This window comes from Mastigoproctus giganteus, chromosome 11, assembly GCF_048544385.1.
Source record: "Mastigoproctus giganteus isolate SK-2022 chromosome 11, ASM4854438v1, whole genome shotgun sequence".
NCBI lineage: Eukaryota > Metazoa > Arthropoda > Arachnida > Uropygi > Thelyphonidae > Mastigoproctus > Mastigoproctus giganteus.
In genome coordinates this window covers 70,479,034-70,499,389 of record NC_143585.1, presented here as the reverse complement: position 1 = coordinate 70,499,389, position 20,356 = coordinate 70,479,034, and the positions used below count along the sequence as shown (strand labels likewise).

The following is a 20,356-nucleotide window of genomic DNA, read 5'->3' as shown; positions in this document are numbered from 1 at the left end:
TCTCTTTCCAGATATTGGAATTGGGAATGAAAGCCTGGAACAACAACAAATGATTATTGAAAATATTCAGTATCAATCAATGAATGTGGAGCAAAAGTTCTCAATTGAAGAAGTTAGTGAAGCCATGGGCCGCACAAAGGATGGCAAGTTGCTGGGCATAGATAAAATTGAAGTTGCTGTTATGAAAAAGTCATATGAAATGAAACCTGAATTGTTTGTTGGGTTATTTAATAAGTGTTTAGAAGAAGGTGTCTTCCCCCAATGCTGGAAGAATGCTTGGATGAAATTAATTGTTAAAGGCATGGATAGAATGCTTAATGAGACAGGGTCTTACCGACCTATTGCTCTGCTCCCTGTTATAGGCAAAGTGTATGAACGGCTGTTGATCAACCACTTAATGATTATGCATGATGCGGAAAATTTGCCCTCTAGAAATTAATTTGGTTTCAGAAAAGGATTATCCACAGAGAATGCTGTGTATCAATTGATACACATGGTGGAGCAGGGTGCCCTTGCTATATTTGTGGATTTCAGGGGAGCATTCGACTGGCTATGGTGGGAGGGTATCTTGAGTAGAATAAGGATTTCTAATTGCACGCAGAATTTTTATTCTGTATTTAAGAGGTATTTTTGTTCTAGAGAAATAGTTCTTAAGACAAGCTATACTCAAATTATTAAGAAGGTTTCATGTGGATATCCAAGGAAACTCTTGTTCTTTGATTGAAAACAGAGCAGCAGAGGTTTTAGGTATGCTAGAAAATTGGTGTCAAAATTACAAGCTGCAAATTTCCAAGGGAAAGACTATTCAGATGCTTCTGACGGGACACCTTAGTATAAATCATGCTCCTACTGTTAGGCTTTATGAGGATGCAGTTCGGCATGTTAGAGTCATGAGGTATTTAGGTTTATATCTTGAGGAGTGTCTCTTTTTTTACTAAGCACGTCAAGTTTTTGAAAACTAAAATTCGAACATTATATGCCAAACTTCGGAGGATCGTTAGGACCGATTGGGGAATCAAAGGCGATCATTAAATTTATCATATGACTGTTTGTTCCTCCCAATTGTGACCCATTCCTCTGGAGCTTGGGTTCACAGAATTAATAATGTTATTATACAGAAATATTTGATTCAAGCTCAGAGATTTGTTCTTCTCAGGTTGATGCGTGCATGCTGGACTGTCTCCAATGAAGCTTTACAGATTATTTCTGGACGGCTTCCTGTTCAGTACAGAGTTTTGCTGGCTGGATTATTATATTACACAAAACAATATTAGAAAGACTATTCTGGGTAACATTTTGCCCAGAAGAAAATAGGAACTATTCTAAAGTTTATTTGAAATCTGAGAAAAAAAGAATTGTCTTGCAAATAATGGACATGTGGCAAGATGATTTGGAAAATGCAGAAAAAGGCCGTCAGACCTTTATGTTTTGTCCCAATAATAAAATTATCAATCCAGAGTTAAAACCATGGCTTCAATTTGGTTTTCATGCCACAAGCCTCATTACTGAACATGGATTGGCTTATAAATTGTCATTGTTAAGATTACGTGAACAGGGGTCATGTGTCTGTGCTGAACCAAAAACATCTGAACATGTTATGCTGGATTATCATTGTTATTTGGATGTCAGATCTAAATTTGAAAGATCAGTTGGTATTTTAGAGAAAGACCAACTCTGGGTTCTGTTCACAGATCGTTGCCTATTTGCATATTTTAATGACTTCATGAGTGAAGTATTTAGAAGATGGGAAACACTAATGCGAGGTAGCGGTGGCCCATCTCCTTGTAGAAAGGACGGGTACCCACCTGATTAAGATTTACAAATGGGAAGTATAAAGTCGATTTTTCTCACTTAGGGCCTAGTGGCCAAATTGAAAGTTCAAAAACAAAAATAAGAAAGGAAATTATGTATTGAGCTCTTTTCATTGTCTATATCAATCTACTGTAAACTCCGAATCAGTTAACAGCACAACATTGCAGTTGATAGCTACGGATAGGCTGCGGCCTAGGGAGTGGCCTTTAGCATTAATTGAATCTTAAATGTATGTCTGATTGGATGCAAATTCACTTCTAATTTTAGCAGGAAATGCGAAATTATCGTGCTGTTGTTTAGTCATTGTCGTGCTGCTGTGCTGTCCTTGGTTATTGTGTGTTATTGTTATTCCATGTTATCCCGTTTGCAAAAAGATGGATGTAAGACTGTAATTGAATGGTGTATGAGTGTTAATTTAATTAGCTTCGGATTACAGGTGTTTTCAGTGGTGGATGTTTGATGAAGTGTACCAGCCTGCATGCAAGGACTGATGAGGTGAGTTTTTTTTGTTTGTTTTGTTTTCAAGTTGTTTCTTGATGATTTGATGTTTTTCGCAGTAATTGTATGAGTTGTTAATACCAGGTTTTCTTTATATGGGCAGGCAGCAGCCCCAGAATAAAAAAGAAAAAAAAAAAACATTTCTGTTGATGTGCATGAGCAATTCTCATTGTTATGCGCGTGAAATCGTCTAGTAATGTGCGAGAAGAATCAGTGGTTGTATGTGGTTTCAATTTTTGTTAGCTGTGTAAAAAAAATTGCTGTTTCTTTTTCTTCATTTCAGCTCTGACATATTGTGATTTCACGTGATATCCCCCCCTAGTAACATGCAGGAGAGGAGGAAAGCAGTGAGTGGCAGATTCCTTCACATCCTGCCGCTGCCTTCTTCCTCTCTCTTTCCGGCCGAAGTACAGGTTTGCACCCATGTTCTGAAGCATAACTCTGCAAAATATAAACATGAAACACGAATCCAGATAATAAGCAAATTAACATAAGTTTTCAATTTCATGTACTGTATTTATTTCAAATGAATTATTTTTCTGGTAAACATTAACCAATCAGATGACCAGCGCAACTTCTGGTTATGTGGGACAGGTAGTTGGATAGGTTTTACAAGTACACTTAAGTTGCAGAATGTTTATCCTTTGGCTCTTAATTCATGCTACAGAGTAGTAACATATCTTACTACTCTGTGATTTGTGCTTAGTAGCAGCACTAATTGCCTGAAGGGCGAACAGTGCATTCCCAGTTAAGTCTCTCATAATCATAATTCCATTCGTTATATGGAAATTTTTTTTGTTCCATGGAAATTATTTTAAATGTAATTACCATGGAGAATTCAAAAAATATCGCTAAATAGAAAATTTCGTTATAAAGAAGTTCGTTAAACAGATGTCCGACTTGTATGTGTGAAATATATTTTGCCGTCCTAAATTGCCGCCCATATGTGACGCTTACCTCGCCTATAGCACTCTAGCACTGCTCGCTTGGTAAACAGACATTAGGTTTTATCAGTTTGGAGCTGAAATTGAGAAGGATATATTGATTGACAGGTAGGTGGCGTGGCAAACAATGAAATGATTGGTGGTCGGTGCAACAGACGACAAGCTACTGTGTAGTCATTGGTTGGCATTATGATGTGTATTTATGAGTAAAGAATGGTGCATAATAGTTTTGTGATGAACAGTAAACAGGTAATAGTAGTGATGAATCTTTTAAAGATGGAAGAAATTTGTAAGGAAAATAAAACATTGGTTGATTTTTTGATGAAAACTAAATTAATAAAAGTTTTCCTTTCATTTTTATGTTTTTCATTATGTTTTTTTTCTCATTATTAAAAGCAGATTTTTTGAGTTCATGAGTATTTTCATTATATTGTTGATTTAGGTTTGGTTACGAAAAAAGGAAAAGGTTTCTTTATTTTTCGTTATATTCCTAACCTTAAACATTAGGTTAGGAAATAATAGGAAAAGAAAGAAAGAAAGATTCTTTATATATAGTGAATAGCTATTGAGGTGTTGATTGCCGTTATGATACGTGTGTATCCACATGAGTGTCTTTCAAAAATAAAAGTACAGTAATAAAAAAATTATATTTTGTTAATAAACAATTTATGCGCTAGTCCACCCATGATTCTAAAGAAAAAAAGGAATAACCTGATCTTTTTTTACCATTGGGGCATATTATTGAACAAGAAAAAAAAAATACAGTCATAAAAAATTTATTTTTTTATGAATGTATTTTTAAATATGACTGTGATTCTAAGGTTCAAGGGGTCAAAGGGGTTCAAGCTCCCATGGGATTCAAGTGGAGGTAACCTAACCTTTTTTCACCATTATGGAAAGCGTTCATTAGGACATGTGCGATTAGGGCAAGTTACCATTAGTGCTTCTGAGTGCTACTAAAGTGATACTAAACCGATGTTATCGTGTGTTGTGTTCGCGCACCAATCAGCACATTGTTTGCCATGTTTACCTGTCAATCAATATATCGTTCTCAACTTTGCTCCAGACCGATAACACCTACTGTCTGTATACCAAGTGAGCAGTACTAGAGTGCCGTATTGGGAAACTAATTTTCCATTCGGCCCTGGAAAGATTGTGCAAGGCTCAAGGGGTAGAATGTTTTTCAGCCTGGAATGTACTTGTTAACAGGAGAGATTGCTTCTACAGGGATGGGATACACTTAAATAGAAAGGGTGCAAGAATATTTGCTGATGCTATCGAGGCAGTGTTAGGTGGGTCTGAAAACTGCTAGCTTGGGGGGAGACAAAGACTAATGGATTAACAGTAGCCACTGGCAGAGGAGAAAGAGATTCTTGCACTGCTTCTATTGGAATGAGCAGAAGCCTGAAAAACAAGTTGCAGGATATTTCAGAGACTGCTGGAAGTCATTGCAGTACAAGTAAACACATGGGTTGTGTTAGGGTAGCTAAGAATAGAAACAGGTGCATGTATACTTGCGTGTACACCAATGCTAGGAGTTTAGTAAATAAATTTGATGAATTTGAGGTATTGCTCAAAACATCAAAGGCAGATATTGTTGGGATATCAGAGACGTGGTGTCACACAGATATAAGGAATGCAGAACTGGAATTTGGGGAGTACAATGTGTATAGAAAGGATAGACAGGACAGGAGGGGAGGAGGGGTTATGCTATTAGTTAAAAAACACATAAAATCCAAGGAAGTGAAGCCAGTCGACATTGATGGACAGGGCAGTGTCGAGTCAGTTTGGTGTGACATAAGCATAGGTAAATCAAAATTGAGAGTAGGAGTGTGCTATAGGCCTAATGACTCTGATGAGTATAATAAGATACTGTACAGGGAAATAGAATGGGCCAGTAAATCAGAGAGTCTTATAATGGGGGATTTTAATTTCCCAGATATTGACTGGAATTTGTGGGTTTGTCACTCACACACTAGCAAGGCTTTTGTGGATTTATTGGATGATTGTTTTCTACACCAGCATGTTCGGGAGGCAACTAGAGGGAGTAATACTCTTGATCTGATTATCAGTAGTGATTCTTCATGCATTAGGAATCTGCAGATAAAGGAACCACTGGGTGGCAGTGATCACAGTGTGCTGGAGTGGGATTTACTCAAGGAGGTAACTACCATCAGAGGTAAAGGGAAGGGTTTTTGCTTTCGTAAAGGCGACTATGATGGTCTGAGACAGTATTTAAATTCTATACAGTGGAACCAACTGATGATGTTACCAACAGCAAATTCAAAATGGGAAACATTCAAGGAACTAATCTTGGAAGCTACCAGGCTTTACATACCAACCAAGAAATATTGTTCAAGGTTCAGGCCTAAATGGTTGTCAGATGAACTAATGAGACATATGGCAGAGAAGAAAAATGCATGGGATACATACAAATTAATGGGTGACATGGAAGCCTATGATAGATACAAGTTGATCTGTAACCAAGTTACAAAGGAGGTTAGGCAGGCGAAGGCAGATTATGAGAAATCCTTGGCAAAGGATGCAAAGAAAAACAGAAAAGAGTTCTTTACCTATTTAAACTCAAGAAGGAAAGGGATGAATCAGATTGGTCCATTGGATGTTGATGGTTCAACAGTTGAGGATCCAGCTCAGGTGGCTAATAATCTAAATGAGTATTTTGCATCTACATTCACACATGAGGAGTTATTCAGGAAGGGGAATGTCGTAGGTGAAGTAAACATTGGCAGTGAGCTAGATGATTTTCTAATAACTGTGAGGAAAGTGGAGGAGAAATTGTTGAGGATAAACATAAAAAAGGCACCCGGGGTGGATGGGATCTATCCAGTTATATTAAAGGAGGCAGCAAAGGAAGTAAGCAAACCCCTAGCCATAATTATGAGAGCTTCTTTGGACTCAGGGGAGGTACCCATGGACTGGAGGTGTGCAAATGTAACCCCAATTCACAAAGGAGGATCAAAGGCTGACAAAAGTAATTATAGACCTGTTAGTTTAACTTCGGTTCCAGGAAAATTAATGGAGGCACTGGTTAAAGAAGCACTGCAGGATCATCTGGACAAGAATTCAGTTATAGCTTAGACACAGCATGGTTTTGTTAAGGGCAGGTCTTGTCTGACCAATTTGATTGGATACTATGATGTAGTCACAAAAGAACTGGATGCAGGGAATAACTTTGATATTATATATTTGGATCTTAGAAAGGCTTTTGATACTGTTGCGCATGGAAGACTGCTGCACAAATTGGAGAAGTGTGGCATTGGAGGCAAATTGCTGCTATGGATAAAGGGATGGTTGAGTGGCAGAAGACAGAGAGTGGTAATCAATGGACACTGCTCAACGTGGACTAATGTTATTAGTGGAGTTCCTCAGGGTTCAGTGTTGAGTCCATTGTTGTTTTCTGTATTTATAAATGATATTGATGATGGTGTATCAGGCTTAATGTCCAAGTTTGCAGACGATACCAAGGTTGGCAGGGTTGTTAAGGACACTACTGATACTATGCTGCTGCAACAGGATCTGGAAAGGTTGAGCAGATGGGCTGAGAGGTGGCAAATGAAGTTTAACATTGACAAATGTAAAGTACTACATATGGGAAACAGTAACCCCAGATCAACGTATCAACTCTGTGGTGCTACGCTGACAGTGGTAGAGAATGAAAAGGACCTGGGGGGTAATTGTGCAGGCAGATATGAAGTTCTCTGAGCAGTGCAGACGAACTGCAAGAGTAGCTCATGGTGTCTTGTCAATAATATACAGGAATTTTTCTAGCAGGGACAGGGATGTGATTATTCCCTTGTATAAGGCATTGGTCAGGCCACACCTTGAGTACTGTATACAGGTCTGGAGGCCTCATTTTAAGAAGGATGTAGAGCTGCTGGAACGAGTACAGAGAAGGGCAACAAGATTAGTGAATGGAACAAAGGGTTGCTCTTATGAAGAAAGGCTTAAGTTTTGCAAATTACAGAGTCTGGAGACTAGGCACCGGCGAGGTGATCTGATAGAGGTGTATAAGGCTTTGAATGGTTTGAGCATGCTCAATGCCAATGGGATTCTTCATCTTGCTCAGAATAATCACCTGAGAGGGCATAAATTCAAATTGAGGAAGGATGGATGTCGGATAGATGTGCGGAAATTTGCCTTTAGCCAGCGGGCAGTTGGTTTGTGGAATAGACTCCCATCGCTTGTTGTTGAAGTTGATAGCCTAAACAAATTTAAGGCTCAGCTGGACAGGTATTTCGAACGAACGGAGGGGTGAAATGGGAGTAGTGGTTGTTTTTTTTTTTTTTTTTTGCTGATGCTGCATAAGCTTGCTTTCTTGCATCATATGCCTCTACTAATGCTAATGCTAATGCTAATGTAAGTTATCCGACATTTCTCGTCATTCTCATGTTGGCTTTCTTTACTTTCGCCCATTAGATAAATGCATATTGATATTTATGTTACCTTTGTATCCCTTAACTAGTAGTTCCTCTAAACCCTTAATATATCTCAATAATATTGGCACAAACCATTGCAGCACATTTTGTTTAAATGTACGAGTATTACGTCTCTACAAAACAGATTTCTTTGCCTACAAGTGCAGACTATGCTAATAAAATTTTCCCCCAAAAGTCTTGCAGTGTCCCTCAAGTCTCAAGTTAATCCACAAAGCTTCTAGCATATAGTCCCTTATATTGTGTCTGTGCAGGTTGCAGAGACATAAACATTCTGTTATAGAGAGGGAGTGTCTGTCAAGGGGGTGTCTGTATACATATCCTTATTACAAAAAGTGTTACCTATTTCTCTTACAATGGAATCTCCTAAAAAAAACCTTGAACCAGAGCAGTGTGCATTTGACTGTTCTGTTCTGGGCCCGAATCAGGGATGTTACCTGCAGGTCACTAGTTATTTGAGTCCCCAAGGAGTTCCCAGGTTTATTTGTCTCAAGGATAAGCACCTATTTCTTCAGTGACCCCAATACATCTAGTAATGTACCATGTTTTAATTTGAAATTGGTACACTCTTTATTTCGTGAACAAAGAAAAGTCACTAGTTCAGCAATGATTATCAACTAGATTGACCTTTGAATATTTTTTGATTAACCCAGCTGTTTTTTTTTTTTTTTTTTTGCATAGGCTTCTGTGGCCATAATGCACCTCCCAAGGTTTTTGCAGTACTTTGATCCGCGGGAATCAAACCCGCGACCTTTGGGTTGCCAGGCAGGCACTTTACCCACCCGGCTAGCCCGGCCGGCTAACCCAGCTGTGCTTGTGCAACACCAGTATTAGCAATGCTAATATTATTTCATAAAACAGTGTACAAAGAGATCGGTATTTTTGGTTTAATTAAAATTATCAATGAGTGAACTGTAGGAAGATAAAAATCCCAATTCCAGTACAATTATCATGTTTTGTATAAGGAACTATAAACTGGAATAGAAAAAATAAAAACAGATAATCTTATTCGTAACAAGTAGATCGAGTGATTATTAGTCACTAGGTCTTATTTTGTTTTTAGATATTTCTGTTTAATATCTAGTTATAAAAGTCAACTTGTAATAATTTTCTGCCTGTAGAATTGTTCCACATTTTCCTTATTACCAATAAGAAAAAATGTACATGTAAAATGGGTGAGAAAAACTCGTCAGTGCTTTATTTTAATCCTTCATTGGAATACTGTTCAGTAAAGAAAAAATAATCGATTGATTTTATCGATTTTGAAAAACCTGTTGTCAGGGTTGTTTTAACATGGAAATCTGGAAGCTGCTGCATCCAGGAACCAGTTCTCAGAGGAAGTAATTTTATTACTGTGACTTTTTCATGTAGGGAAGGGCATTTTCTTGTTCAGAGCTAAACTCCTGGTTGGCCAAACATGGTTCTGCCTGCAGTGGAAAATTCTGCTTATGTTTTCTTCATTTTTCAGCATGACTACTATGTCCACTGCTTATAAATGCCATGCATACTATGCAATCAGTTTCATCCCCATCTTTTTTTTCCTTGTCGATAAGGGTTATGTACAGTCTGTTGTGTGGGATTGTCTTGTCCATTATTATGGCACAGTTTCCAGTACAACTTGTGGGTTGTGGTCTCTAGTACTGCCTGGGGTTGTGGTTTCTAGTACTGCCTGGGGTTTGTACTTGTAATACGGCACACTTTCTTTGATCAACTGCTATTTCCTTGATATCTTCTGATGTATTATCCTGGCTACTTGGCTGCCTACGAGTGTACACAGTCTGGGTGATCACCTTGCATTCTGCGGTGATGTGTCGGATTGTTTCTGAGGCCAGGAGGCATCATTGATATGTATCATCTGACACTCTGGGCTCCTTGGCAATGTATTTTCTATAGTTTCTGGAATTGATTATCTGGTCTTGGATGCCGAGCATAAATCCTTCAGTCTCAGGGAAGAGTGTCCCACTCATGATCCATGCATTGGAGTCATTTTATCTATGTGGTCTTGATGGAGGTCATTGTAGCGTCTGCCATGGAGTGTCTTCTTTGCCCACCTTTCTAGCTTCGTTTGTGCTATCTGGGCCGGAGGGGACACCTCGCTTTGGTTGAGTAGGGTATGGTGCTTGTCTGTCTTCCTTATGGCCTGGTAGGCCTTGATTTCCTTGTGCTGTAACTGCTGAGCCTGTATCATTCCAAGGTATTTGTAAGTCTCTATCTCTGTCATGGCTTTGATCTCTTTACCAGTCTGCAGCTGGTAGTTTCAGTCGACTAATTTCCTCTGATGCAATCCATGGATCTTGCATTTGTCTAGACCAGATATCATCCTGATATCATTGCTGAATTTTTGGTGATCTGGAGTAGTTGCTGGAGTTGCTTCTCAGTTGCTGCATAGAGCTTGATGTCATCCATGTACATCAGGCAGTTGAGAGTGTACAGTTTATCATTCCATCTTTGAAGTTTTATCCATTTGCTGCTATTGAGCATGGTGGATAGTGGGTTGAGTGCTAGACAGAACCACATTGGGCTCAGGGCATCTCCTTGAAAGATCCTTCTCCTGATGGGGGATCAGTCTGGTTGTGATGTTCTCGACCTTAATGGTGGTACCCAATTTTGCCATTGTTGCTTCTAGGAAGTTTGTCACTGCACTTTGTCAGCTTTACTGATAGATCCTTTTTGATTCCCAATTTTACTAGTAGACTTCTAAAATAAAATATTATTTTGTTTTATTGTTCTGAGTAATAAATCATTGTGATCAACAAACAAAAATATTTTAATTCACTTTAAAAATTTGTCCTAACATATTTCAAAATATGTATATTTAAAAAATAAAATTAAGTCTTTCTACTTATCTGTACACAGTCTGCTTGACACTAGTTGCTTATATTTTGGCTTCCAAAAGTGCTAGACTAAAAATAGTTTCTAACGATTTATCTTTCAGAATTCAGGTCGTGAGTAAGCTTTTATCTTTTTGCTATGTAATATATTTGGTGGCAAATTGTTGCTATGGATAAAGGGATGGTTGAGTGTCAGAAGACAGAGAATGGTAATTAATGGACACTGCTCATCTTGGACTAATATTATTAGTGGAGTCCCTCAGGGTTCAGTGTTGGGCCCATTGTTGTTTTCTGTATTTATAAATAATATTGATGATGGTATATCAAGCTTAATGTCCAAGTTTGCAGATGATACAAAGGTTGGCAGGGTTGTTAAGGACGTTACTGATGCTATGCTGCTGCAACAGGATCTGGAAAGGTTGAGCAGATGGGCTGAGAGGTGGCAAATGAAGTTTAACATTGACAAATGTAAAGTACTACATATGGGAAACAGCAACCCCAGAGCAACGTATCAACTCTGTGGTACTACACTGACAGTGGTAGAGAATGAAAGGGACCTGGAGGTGGTTGTGCAGGCAGATATGAAGTTTTCTGAGCAGTGCAGACGGGCTGCAAGAGTAGCTCATGGTGTATTTTCGATGATATATAGGAATTTTTCTAGCAGGGATAAGGAGGTGATTATTCCCTTGTATAAGGCAATGGTGAGGCCACACCTAGAGTACTATATACAGGTCTGGAGGCCTCATTTCAAGAAGGATGTAGAGATGCTGGAACGAGTACAGAGAAGGGCAACAAGATTAGTGAATGGAACAATGGGGTGCTCTTACAAAGAAAGGCTTAAGTTTTGCAAATTACAGTGTCTGGAGACTAGGCACCAGTGAGGTGATCTGATAGAGGTGTATAAAGCCTTGAATGGTTTGAGCATGCTCAATGCTGATGGGATTCTTCCTCTTGCTCAGAATAATCACATGAGAGGGCATAAATTCAAATTGAGGAAAGACAGATGTAGGATAGATGTGCGGAAATTTGCCTTTAGCCAGTGGGTAGTTGGTTGGTGGAACAGCTTCCATCCCTTGTTGTGAAAGTTGATAGCCTAAATAAATTTAAGGCTCAGCTGGACAGGTATTTCGAACGAACGGAGGGGTGAAGTGGAAGGGTTTTTTTTTTTTTCTTTTTGGCTGATGCTGCATAAGCTTGCTTTCTTGCATCATATGCTTCTACTAATGCTAATGCTAATTTGAGCCTCTCATAAGGAACAGAGAGTTAATCTTCTCTCAGACTGCCATGGACTTTTTGTGGCTCCCCCATCCCCCACCCGAGGTCCACAGACCACATTTTTTGTGCCAATTTTACAAAGCCTTGATTAAGCTATGCATTGCATTGTATAGAAATTTCACATCTCATTACAGGAAACATGTGGAAAAGGAGCAGTAAAAAGTTTAGTTACTAATATCAAGCATTTCTATACTCATATATATATATATATATATATATATATATATATATATATGTAAGGGTTGGGGGAGAAAAAATTTAGTTGCAGACTCCAGGGACTAGATGTCTATGTTGCAACTTGATTAAGGTATTCAAAACTTTGAAAGTGTTTAGAGGACATAAACATTTTGCTGAATAATTTGTTTTTGAAGAACCTAATCCTGTCATTAAGTAAGATATGCTTGTATGTAGAAAGATGTGAACTGGATTGGGTAAATTTTTAAAAATTTTATAACAGAGCCCATTACCAAATGTCTCCTATTATTCCTGACATTACATTTGAAAAATTTAAGATATAGACATTCTTTTCAAATTATAACACGAAAATTGTCTGTGATATTTTCTGTTTTGTTTCAACTATGCGTGCGCATGTGTGCACACATACACAGTGAATAGGACTATCAAAAAACCTAGTGATGGAACAGATTTTAATAGTGAGTATCTTTTTTATTATTCCAAACCATTCAAACCTTTTGACTCATTAGTTTCCTATTGCCATGCCAGTGCTATGTATTATAGCTGTAAAAAATTGTGTTCCATGGTAGTCAGGTTATATTTTCTTCAGTTGATGCCATATTATTCCTATATACACTAAATAATAAGAAAGATAGGACTATTACCATAATGTAATTTGCTGTTAAATTTTTTATGTTTTTATTAAGGTATACAGTATTTTGTCATGTCATTTGCAAATGTTTGAGTAAACAAAACTCACTTGCTTTGGATCTTTTTTTTAAGGACCAATCATAGTTCAGATCATATAGTAGAGAAGTCAGCCACTGTTCCAGATGAAAAAATTAGAAATGTCACTGGGGAAGTTGTATTTGAAGAAGAACAGCCACAGGTGTATAAATTATATTTGTGTTATTTATTATATTATTTTTTATTTATTTTTTATTTATTAAGCGGTATTATATTAATAAGGCTGTCATTATGATAATAGAAACCAGTCATTTCATTCCACCTATAATGGAATGTCAATTATCTGAATGGATTGGGAATTGACCAGCTTGGATAACACTGGTTGGCGTCAATTTCCTCCTTGAAATAAAAATTAACCCCAGGGGCTCACATCTGGTGTGTATGGGCTTGGCACACCCAGGGTCCTGAGCTGGATATCATCATTCTTCTCTTTCTTGGTGAATCCTTTCTACTTCTCTCTCTCTCTCTCTCTCTCTCTCTCTCTCTCTCAGGGTAACTCGGGAAATTTTTTTTTTTGTCTGGTGCAGCATAAGCCTCAGGCTTCCTTGCACCATATAGCTAATAATAATAATAATAAATAATTTCGACAGATTCTCGTAGGAAATATGTTCAAAAACTCAGTATATATGCTTAAAATGTTCTCATCACCCTTAGTTTTTAAGTGTTGTAGGTGCTCTCTCTCTCTCAGGGTAACTCAGGAAATTTTTTTTTTTGTCTGGTGCAGCATAAGCCTCAGGCTTCCTTGCACCATATAGCTAATAATAATAATAATAAATAATTTCGACAGATTCTCGTAGGAAATATGTTCAAAAACTCAGATATATGCTTAAAATGTTCTCATCACCCTTAGTTTTTAAGTGTTGTAGGTGAATGACCAAAAATGAAGGCCTGTAGTTGGTTTAATCATCTTTTCCATCTATTTTATCTATTTATTTTTAAAAATTTTTTTCTAAAACATTTGGGAGCTTTCTATAACATTCATTTGAGAATGTTCCAGAACATTCAGGAATATTGTTACATGTGAAAGAAAGGTCGGGATTTTTCTGGAAGGTTCTAGGACTGTTGACAGAGTTCTCTAGAAAAATTGTGAGCCTTCTAGAAACTTCTCTGCCAGTAATACAAAAATACAAGCATTTTTGTATTTCAAAAAGTGTATGTTTCAGAGAGTGAGTGGTGAACAAGTGTTTTAGTGAATTAGTCTTTGTAAACAAGTGTTGTGTGGATTAGTGTAAATTGTGAACTGTGATTTCCCAGAAAAACTAATATTTCTGGATTTTCTGGGAAATACAATAAAGTAGAGTATCCCAACATACCTTCTGCTCTAAGGCTGGTTCTTCACAGTGATACACTGCCAGTACCAAAGCCACCAGAAATGTGTGGACTTGATTCTGATTCAGGATCGTAAAAAGAGTCTCCAGAAGATGCAGAACCCAGAACAAGTACAGATCCAGACTTTTCAACTCTTGATACTGCAAAGCTGCATCTAATCACTCAGGCAGAATTTAAGGATTTGATCAGAGATGGACCTCTCCAAAACCAAGGCTCAATAAATCAAAGCATCATCTATTACTCCATAGATGATGCTTTGGTTTGTAACAATGTCCAGGAATTAATGAAAGGGAATAATTCATCAAAGAATAAATAGAATAAGGCCGACTGGGCTAGCCAGGTGGGTAAAGTGTCTGCCTGGCAACCCAAAGGTCGCGGGTTCGAATCCCGCCTTGGGCTTGGATCAGAGTAAAATGTGAAAAACTTTGGGAGGTGCATTATGGCCACAGGAGCCGATGCGCCAACAACTAAAATAGAATAAGGTTAATAGACCCATTGTTCAATATTTAGTACTGTATATAACATTTTCTTAAAATGTGCAAAATCTTTTTTATTATAAACAAAATTTTTGATTTTAATCCCTTTTCCCTTAAAATTGGTGGGTGTTAAAGCAATATGATTGCCATATTTGAATTCAGAAATGTCAAATCTACAAGAATCACCCTGAAATTTAAGAATGAAAAAAATTAGGGTTTTTTTCTGATCAGTGTAATCAATTTGTTTCTATTAAAACACACTATTTTTTTTTTTTTTTTTTTTTTTTAATGCATCAAATTGTTAATTTCTTCATATTCTGTTGAATGGGTCAAATTACCTTCTGTTGCTAGCCTGGTTAATAACTTTTTAAAATTTTCAGTATAATTTTTGTCATTTGATTGATAGTACTGCACACTTTATGTTTTATAGACATTTTTGCAACATAGTGGTTGACACAACATAGTAAAGTTCATAAGTATAATCAATCACAGCACAACACAACATTTAATGTTGCTCTAATTTTAGACTTAATAAAACTGAATGAAAACATAAATAGCAATAAACATTCATAATATAAAAAGCAATACTGTAAGCCACAACAGTAAAATTTCATACAGTCAGAATCTGCTGGTTCTTGTGTAAGAGAAAACAAGTACAGTAGTCTCTCGATTTTCCGGGATAGATGGTAAAAAACAAATCCCGGATAATCGATTTCCCGGTTAATCCAAAAATACAGAAGTCCGTGACATATGTAAGAGATACGTTCCAGGACTTCTTACTTCATCGAGTTTTACTTAACTCGGGAATGACTAATAACATACTGCTACTATATTATTATTGACAAATCATAATTCAGCATGATACTTGTTAATGTTTGACCATTTTCATACATCCTTATTAGTTTAATTTCCTGATCCAAATCAATTGTTTTCCTTTTCTTGGTAGATTTACTAGTACCGCCGTCACTTATTCTCTTAGTTGGCTACGTCACTTACTATTATCACCCCGCACGAGCTCACATTTTGCTAAAGCACATTTCTGGAGGTCACTACTATAAAACAATGAAAACAATTTGCACTTTTTGTGTTATTGGGCTTTTCTGTTCATGCATCTAATTATAAACGGGTGGTAAACTCGATCTTATTGCATTTGCAAAAATACCGATAGCTGGAATTCTGTGGGTTTTAATGTTATTATGGTGAAATGTGTGTCCATTTCACTGAAATCTTCAGTCATATAAAAAAAAAACCATAAATAAATTGTAAGAATCTTTTCTTTTTTCCTATTTTTTTGCTTGTTACTTTGTATCTCACTTGTGCAATTTGTGTGTGCTCTGATCGTCATTATTGATTGCTTATTTTATTTATTTATTTATTATTTTTGTTTGTTTTAAATTTTACAATCCTAAAAAAATAAAAAATAATAATTTACATAAATCTGTAGTGGCATAAGTCAGGGACTTACTGTATTGAAAAATGTTCAGCAATCTACGTAAAAAATTATGGTGATAGATAAAAAACTTATCACGCACTACTCATGTGTCCAATATGATGTTTCCGTTTATTTTTTGTGATGTTGATTTTAAGTCTAATAGCTTTCCTATATATTTTATGATGTTGCATATGGTTTGGTCACCAACATTATAATGGTTCATTAGAGATTTAACGGATGCACCGTTTTCAAACTTTTGAATAATTTCAAGTTTTTGTTTAACTGAAAGTGAACAAAAAAAAAATGTCGACATCCCTGACATAAATAAAGAAACAAAATTTGTCTTGTTGTGGTGCAACGGAACACAACAATAGATGCAACGCACTAAAATAAAACTGTTCTTTTTTTTTTTTTTTTGAGTGGTGGGGGTTATTATTATTATCATTAGCTATGTGGTGCAAGGAAGCCTGAGGCTTTTGCTGCACCAGCCAAAAAAAAAAAAAAAAAAAAATCCTCAGTTACCCAGAGAGAGAGAGAGAGAGAGAAGGGATTGCAAGATAATAGGTACACTAATCTCCCAATAACGACTTATAATGCTGCTTGTTGCTTATTTACGACTTGCAAAACATCTGTTTATACCTATTCTATTTATTACTTGAATTTTATGATTTCTGGTTGATTTTTTATTTTCATTTTTTATTTGGAATCTTGAAGTGTCCCAGTAAATCGAGTCTGCTGTAAATGTAGGAAGTATGTTACGTTTCAGGCATGTTACCAAATAGTAATAATTCATGATTTTTAGCAAAAAAAAAAAGCAAGCAGCAATGACTTTTATGTGCAAACCAAGAGTATACTGCATACTGTTTATATAAATGGTATGTAGTATACTCATAAGAATAAAACAAAGTACTATATGTGGCCACATAGATTTATAAAAGTAGTGGTTTCAAAAATCAGCCCATGTAACCACTAGACTACAAAGTAATTAGAAAAAAAAAAGAAAAAAAAAGTTAGTTAATGTATACAGTGTGTTATATTTCAAGCATGTTAGGAAATAATGATAATTTGTGATCACCTAGGCATTTCAGCCATTACTGCAATAGAAGATAGTGTTAATGTGAAATAGATTAGATTAAACATATTCATGGAACATATTCATTGATGCTTCGCTTTGTGAAGCATCAATTTACAATTTATTAATTTCTAAAATTGTTTATAATTTTATAAAATTAATAAATTAATTTCTAAATTGTAAAAAATTTCTAAAATTGTTTTTACAGTTTTAGAAATTGTAATTTTAATTACAATTTTTAAAATTGTTTTGTTCATTCTCATTGCTGTTCAGAATATGAATGTATTTTCAGTCTTGTCAAAAAAAGAACAGAATAGAATTTTGATCATCCATGTCAGATAAAATATTTGAGTCCACTTTTATTTCAAAATGGACTTAGCTGACTTAGTTTATAATTTTATAAAATTAATAAATTAATTTCTAAATTGTAAAAAATTTCTAAAATTGTTTATAATTTTATAAAATTAATAAATTAATTTCTAAATTGTAAAAAAATTTCTAAAATTGTTTTTACAGTTTTAGAAATTGTAATTTTAATTACAATTTTTAAAATTGTTTTGTTCATTCTCATTGCTGTTCAGAATATGAATGTATTTTCAGTCTTGTCAAAAAAAGAACAGAATAGAATTTTGATCATCCATGTCAGATAAAATATTTGAGTCCACTTTTATTTCAAAATGGACTTAGCTGTGAATACCCATTTAATGCTAATTTCTGAAGAAAAAAAATAGGCTATTGCTACTGATTTAAAGCGTTCCATATCAAAATGGTGTAGTGAGGAAACATATCTCTTATTCTTCAAGATTTGACAGCTATATTATGCCTTCAAAAAATATAAAATATTTTTTGAGGGTATCTATATTTATTTATATTGGATAAATTTTAATAAAAATTCTATCTTTTAGTATCCTGTAATTTGGTTTTAAGTAGCATGAATTAATTATTTTGGCCTTTTTACATGTTAGGTCCTTGAGGTTGTCACAGACATTCTCTCAGATATGCCAGACAAGCTGTACTTGCTACCTGGGAGTCTAAAATGCTGATGGAACTGATATTCAGGTGACATTCAAGTCAAGTGGACCCAATTTCGGCAAAGTCCAGACGATCTGTGACAGCCAAATGCTCTGCTTGCACCTTCACGATGGTGGGACTGTTAGTAATCCTGGGTATAATCTCCATGCACAAGCACACTGTGGGTGACCACCCATACTTGTAATATGGTACACTTTCTTTGATAAGTGATAAGGTGTGAACCAACGTAAGCAGGGGTAGAGGTGTGGTGCCAACACCACATGGAGGAATGCCTCCCCTCTGTGTTACCAGGCAATAATAGGTGGTAGATGACTCTCATCAACTGGTTCAATACCACCACTTTGCTTATTGGAGGCTTGAAGTGGTGGAACCCATGTTTAGTCTCCAGAGCTAAGTTCCAGTCAATCCTTCCCCATCTATTCCATCATGCAGTATGACTGATGACTTTTGTGGTTATAATGAACATCATGGTGAGATCCAGCCTTCCTTACATTTCGAGGGTACAACTCTAAAGCAGGCCAGCAGCTAGTTAGTACACTGGACCGAACCTATTGGTAACACTTTAGGAAGCTTCCAGATCAACTAGTGTATAATCTCGCTACTTCTACTCTGCCAGATAGTGACTGGAGGGAGTCCGATATGTATGTATGCAGGGGAGGGGCATTGTTGAGGCCATGTTATGTCAAAGATCTGGGTATATTCTTATCATGTGTACGCCATATCCAAAAATTTCATTACTTCGTACCCCCACTTTTTCTTACCATTGAATACACCATGAATTGTCAAACTAATAAAGTAAGCTTATCTGCGAAAAGATCTAAACCTCCCAAACACTTCTTAGTTCATTTCACAAATATACGTGGTCTCAATTCTAATCTCAACGATGTCGATTTCCACTTTCAGTCTGCAAACCCCATGTACTTTTTCTGACAGAATCTCAGTTAATGGTTGATTTAACTACTGCTCATCTCAGTTGTCCAAATTATTTGCTGTATGATTCCTTTCACCTCAAAGGTGGTACTTGTGCATGTATCCATTCTGATATTCCCTGTCAGAGACGGTAATTTGGAATCTCCTCTTTTCGATCTTCTCTGGCTTGAAATCTCTCTACCTCATTGTGTCAAATTTATCTGTTGTCTCTACCATTCTCCCAACTCCACTAATCACTTGGAGCTCTTTGACTTCCTCTCTTTGCAACTTGACTTTCTCCAGTCCAGCTTTCCTAACAGTGAGGTAATTTTCCTTGGTGATTTTAATGTTCACAACTCCAGCTGGCTTCTGTTTTCTAGTCACACCGACCCAGCTGGTCGGGATGCTGAGGCTTTTGATGACTTCTCTCTAATTAATGATTTCTCTTTAACAGAGTCTCTCCACTCGCTGTCTCATAGATGTACTGTTTCTGCTGCATAAGGCATGCCTTTTCTACAGATACTTCCATGGGCACTGTTCTTCTGAATTGGCTTCTATAATTCCCGCTCTCTCTTTCAAAATAGTTCGAACACGTGTCGCCACCAGCCAACATCCATTTACTGTCCAACTTCAAACTCACAGAACCAACTTTTCATCTTCCTCGTTTATTCATTCAACTACTGTTTTCTAGAACAACCTTCCTTCATACGTATTTCCTGAAAATTACAGTCTACAGAATTTCAAGTCTAATGTCAAATATAGTCCATTCCGGTTATTTGGGACATATCGGACTAGTGCATTTTGGCCCGATTAAGTGGCTGCCCCAATTATCCGAAGTTTCATGTAAATAGTTAAAAATACAATGTACCCCCCTTTACAATTGATTCACTGTACAATCAAATCACGTTACGACGAACTCACCATAGTAAAGTACTGTTCACTATACGATGTGTAGTAAGCACCGGTCATTGTGATCACGTTTGTGAATTGAATTTTAATTCTATTAAACAACGATTATAATTAGCAAAAATAGGAGGAATATTATCCACAGGCTATAAAAACAAAGATATATTAAGCACAAATTTACCCTTTATTACCTTACCAATTAAAAAATTAAATGATACGTGAAAATCGGAAGAATATACGTGATAATTGGAATAATTAATATATACTGTAATATGTACATACTAACTAGTTGACATTTCTGTTCACTGACATTTGTGGGTGGGGGTTAAAATTTAAAACAGTAAAAAGATAAGCAATCAATAACAAAGAACACGGCACACACAAATTGCAAGTAACACGATACTCGCAAGTGAGAACGGAGTAACGAGTTAAAAAGCTTTAAAAATAGGAATGAAGAGAAGATCT

General features: G+C 36.4%; 1 protein-coding gene across 1 annotated transcript in view; it reads left to right on the top strand.

Moving 5' to 3' along the window:
• Positions 1 to 20,356, top strand: part of LOC150078109 (protein SSUH2 homolog) — a 215,535-nt gene that overhangs the window by 176,256 nt on the left and 18,923 nt on the right. Inside the window, exon 10 of the mRNA XM_090384941.1 lies at positions 12,772 to 12,877. Within this exon, the coding sequence (XP_090241067.1) occupies positions 12,772 to 12,877 (106 nt within the window). The remainder of the gene's footprint in view (positions 1 to 12,771; positions 12,878 to 20,356) is intronic.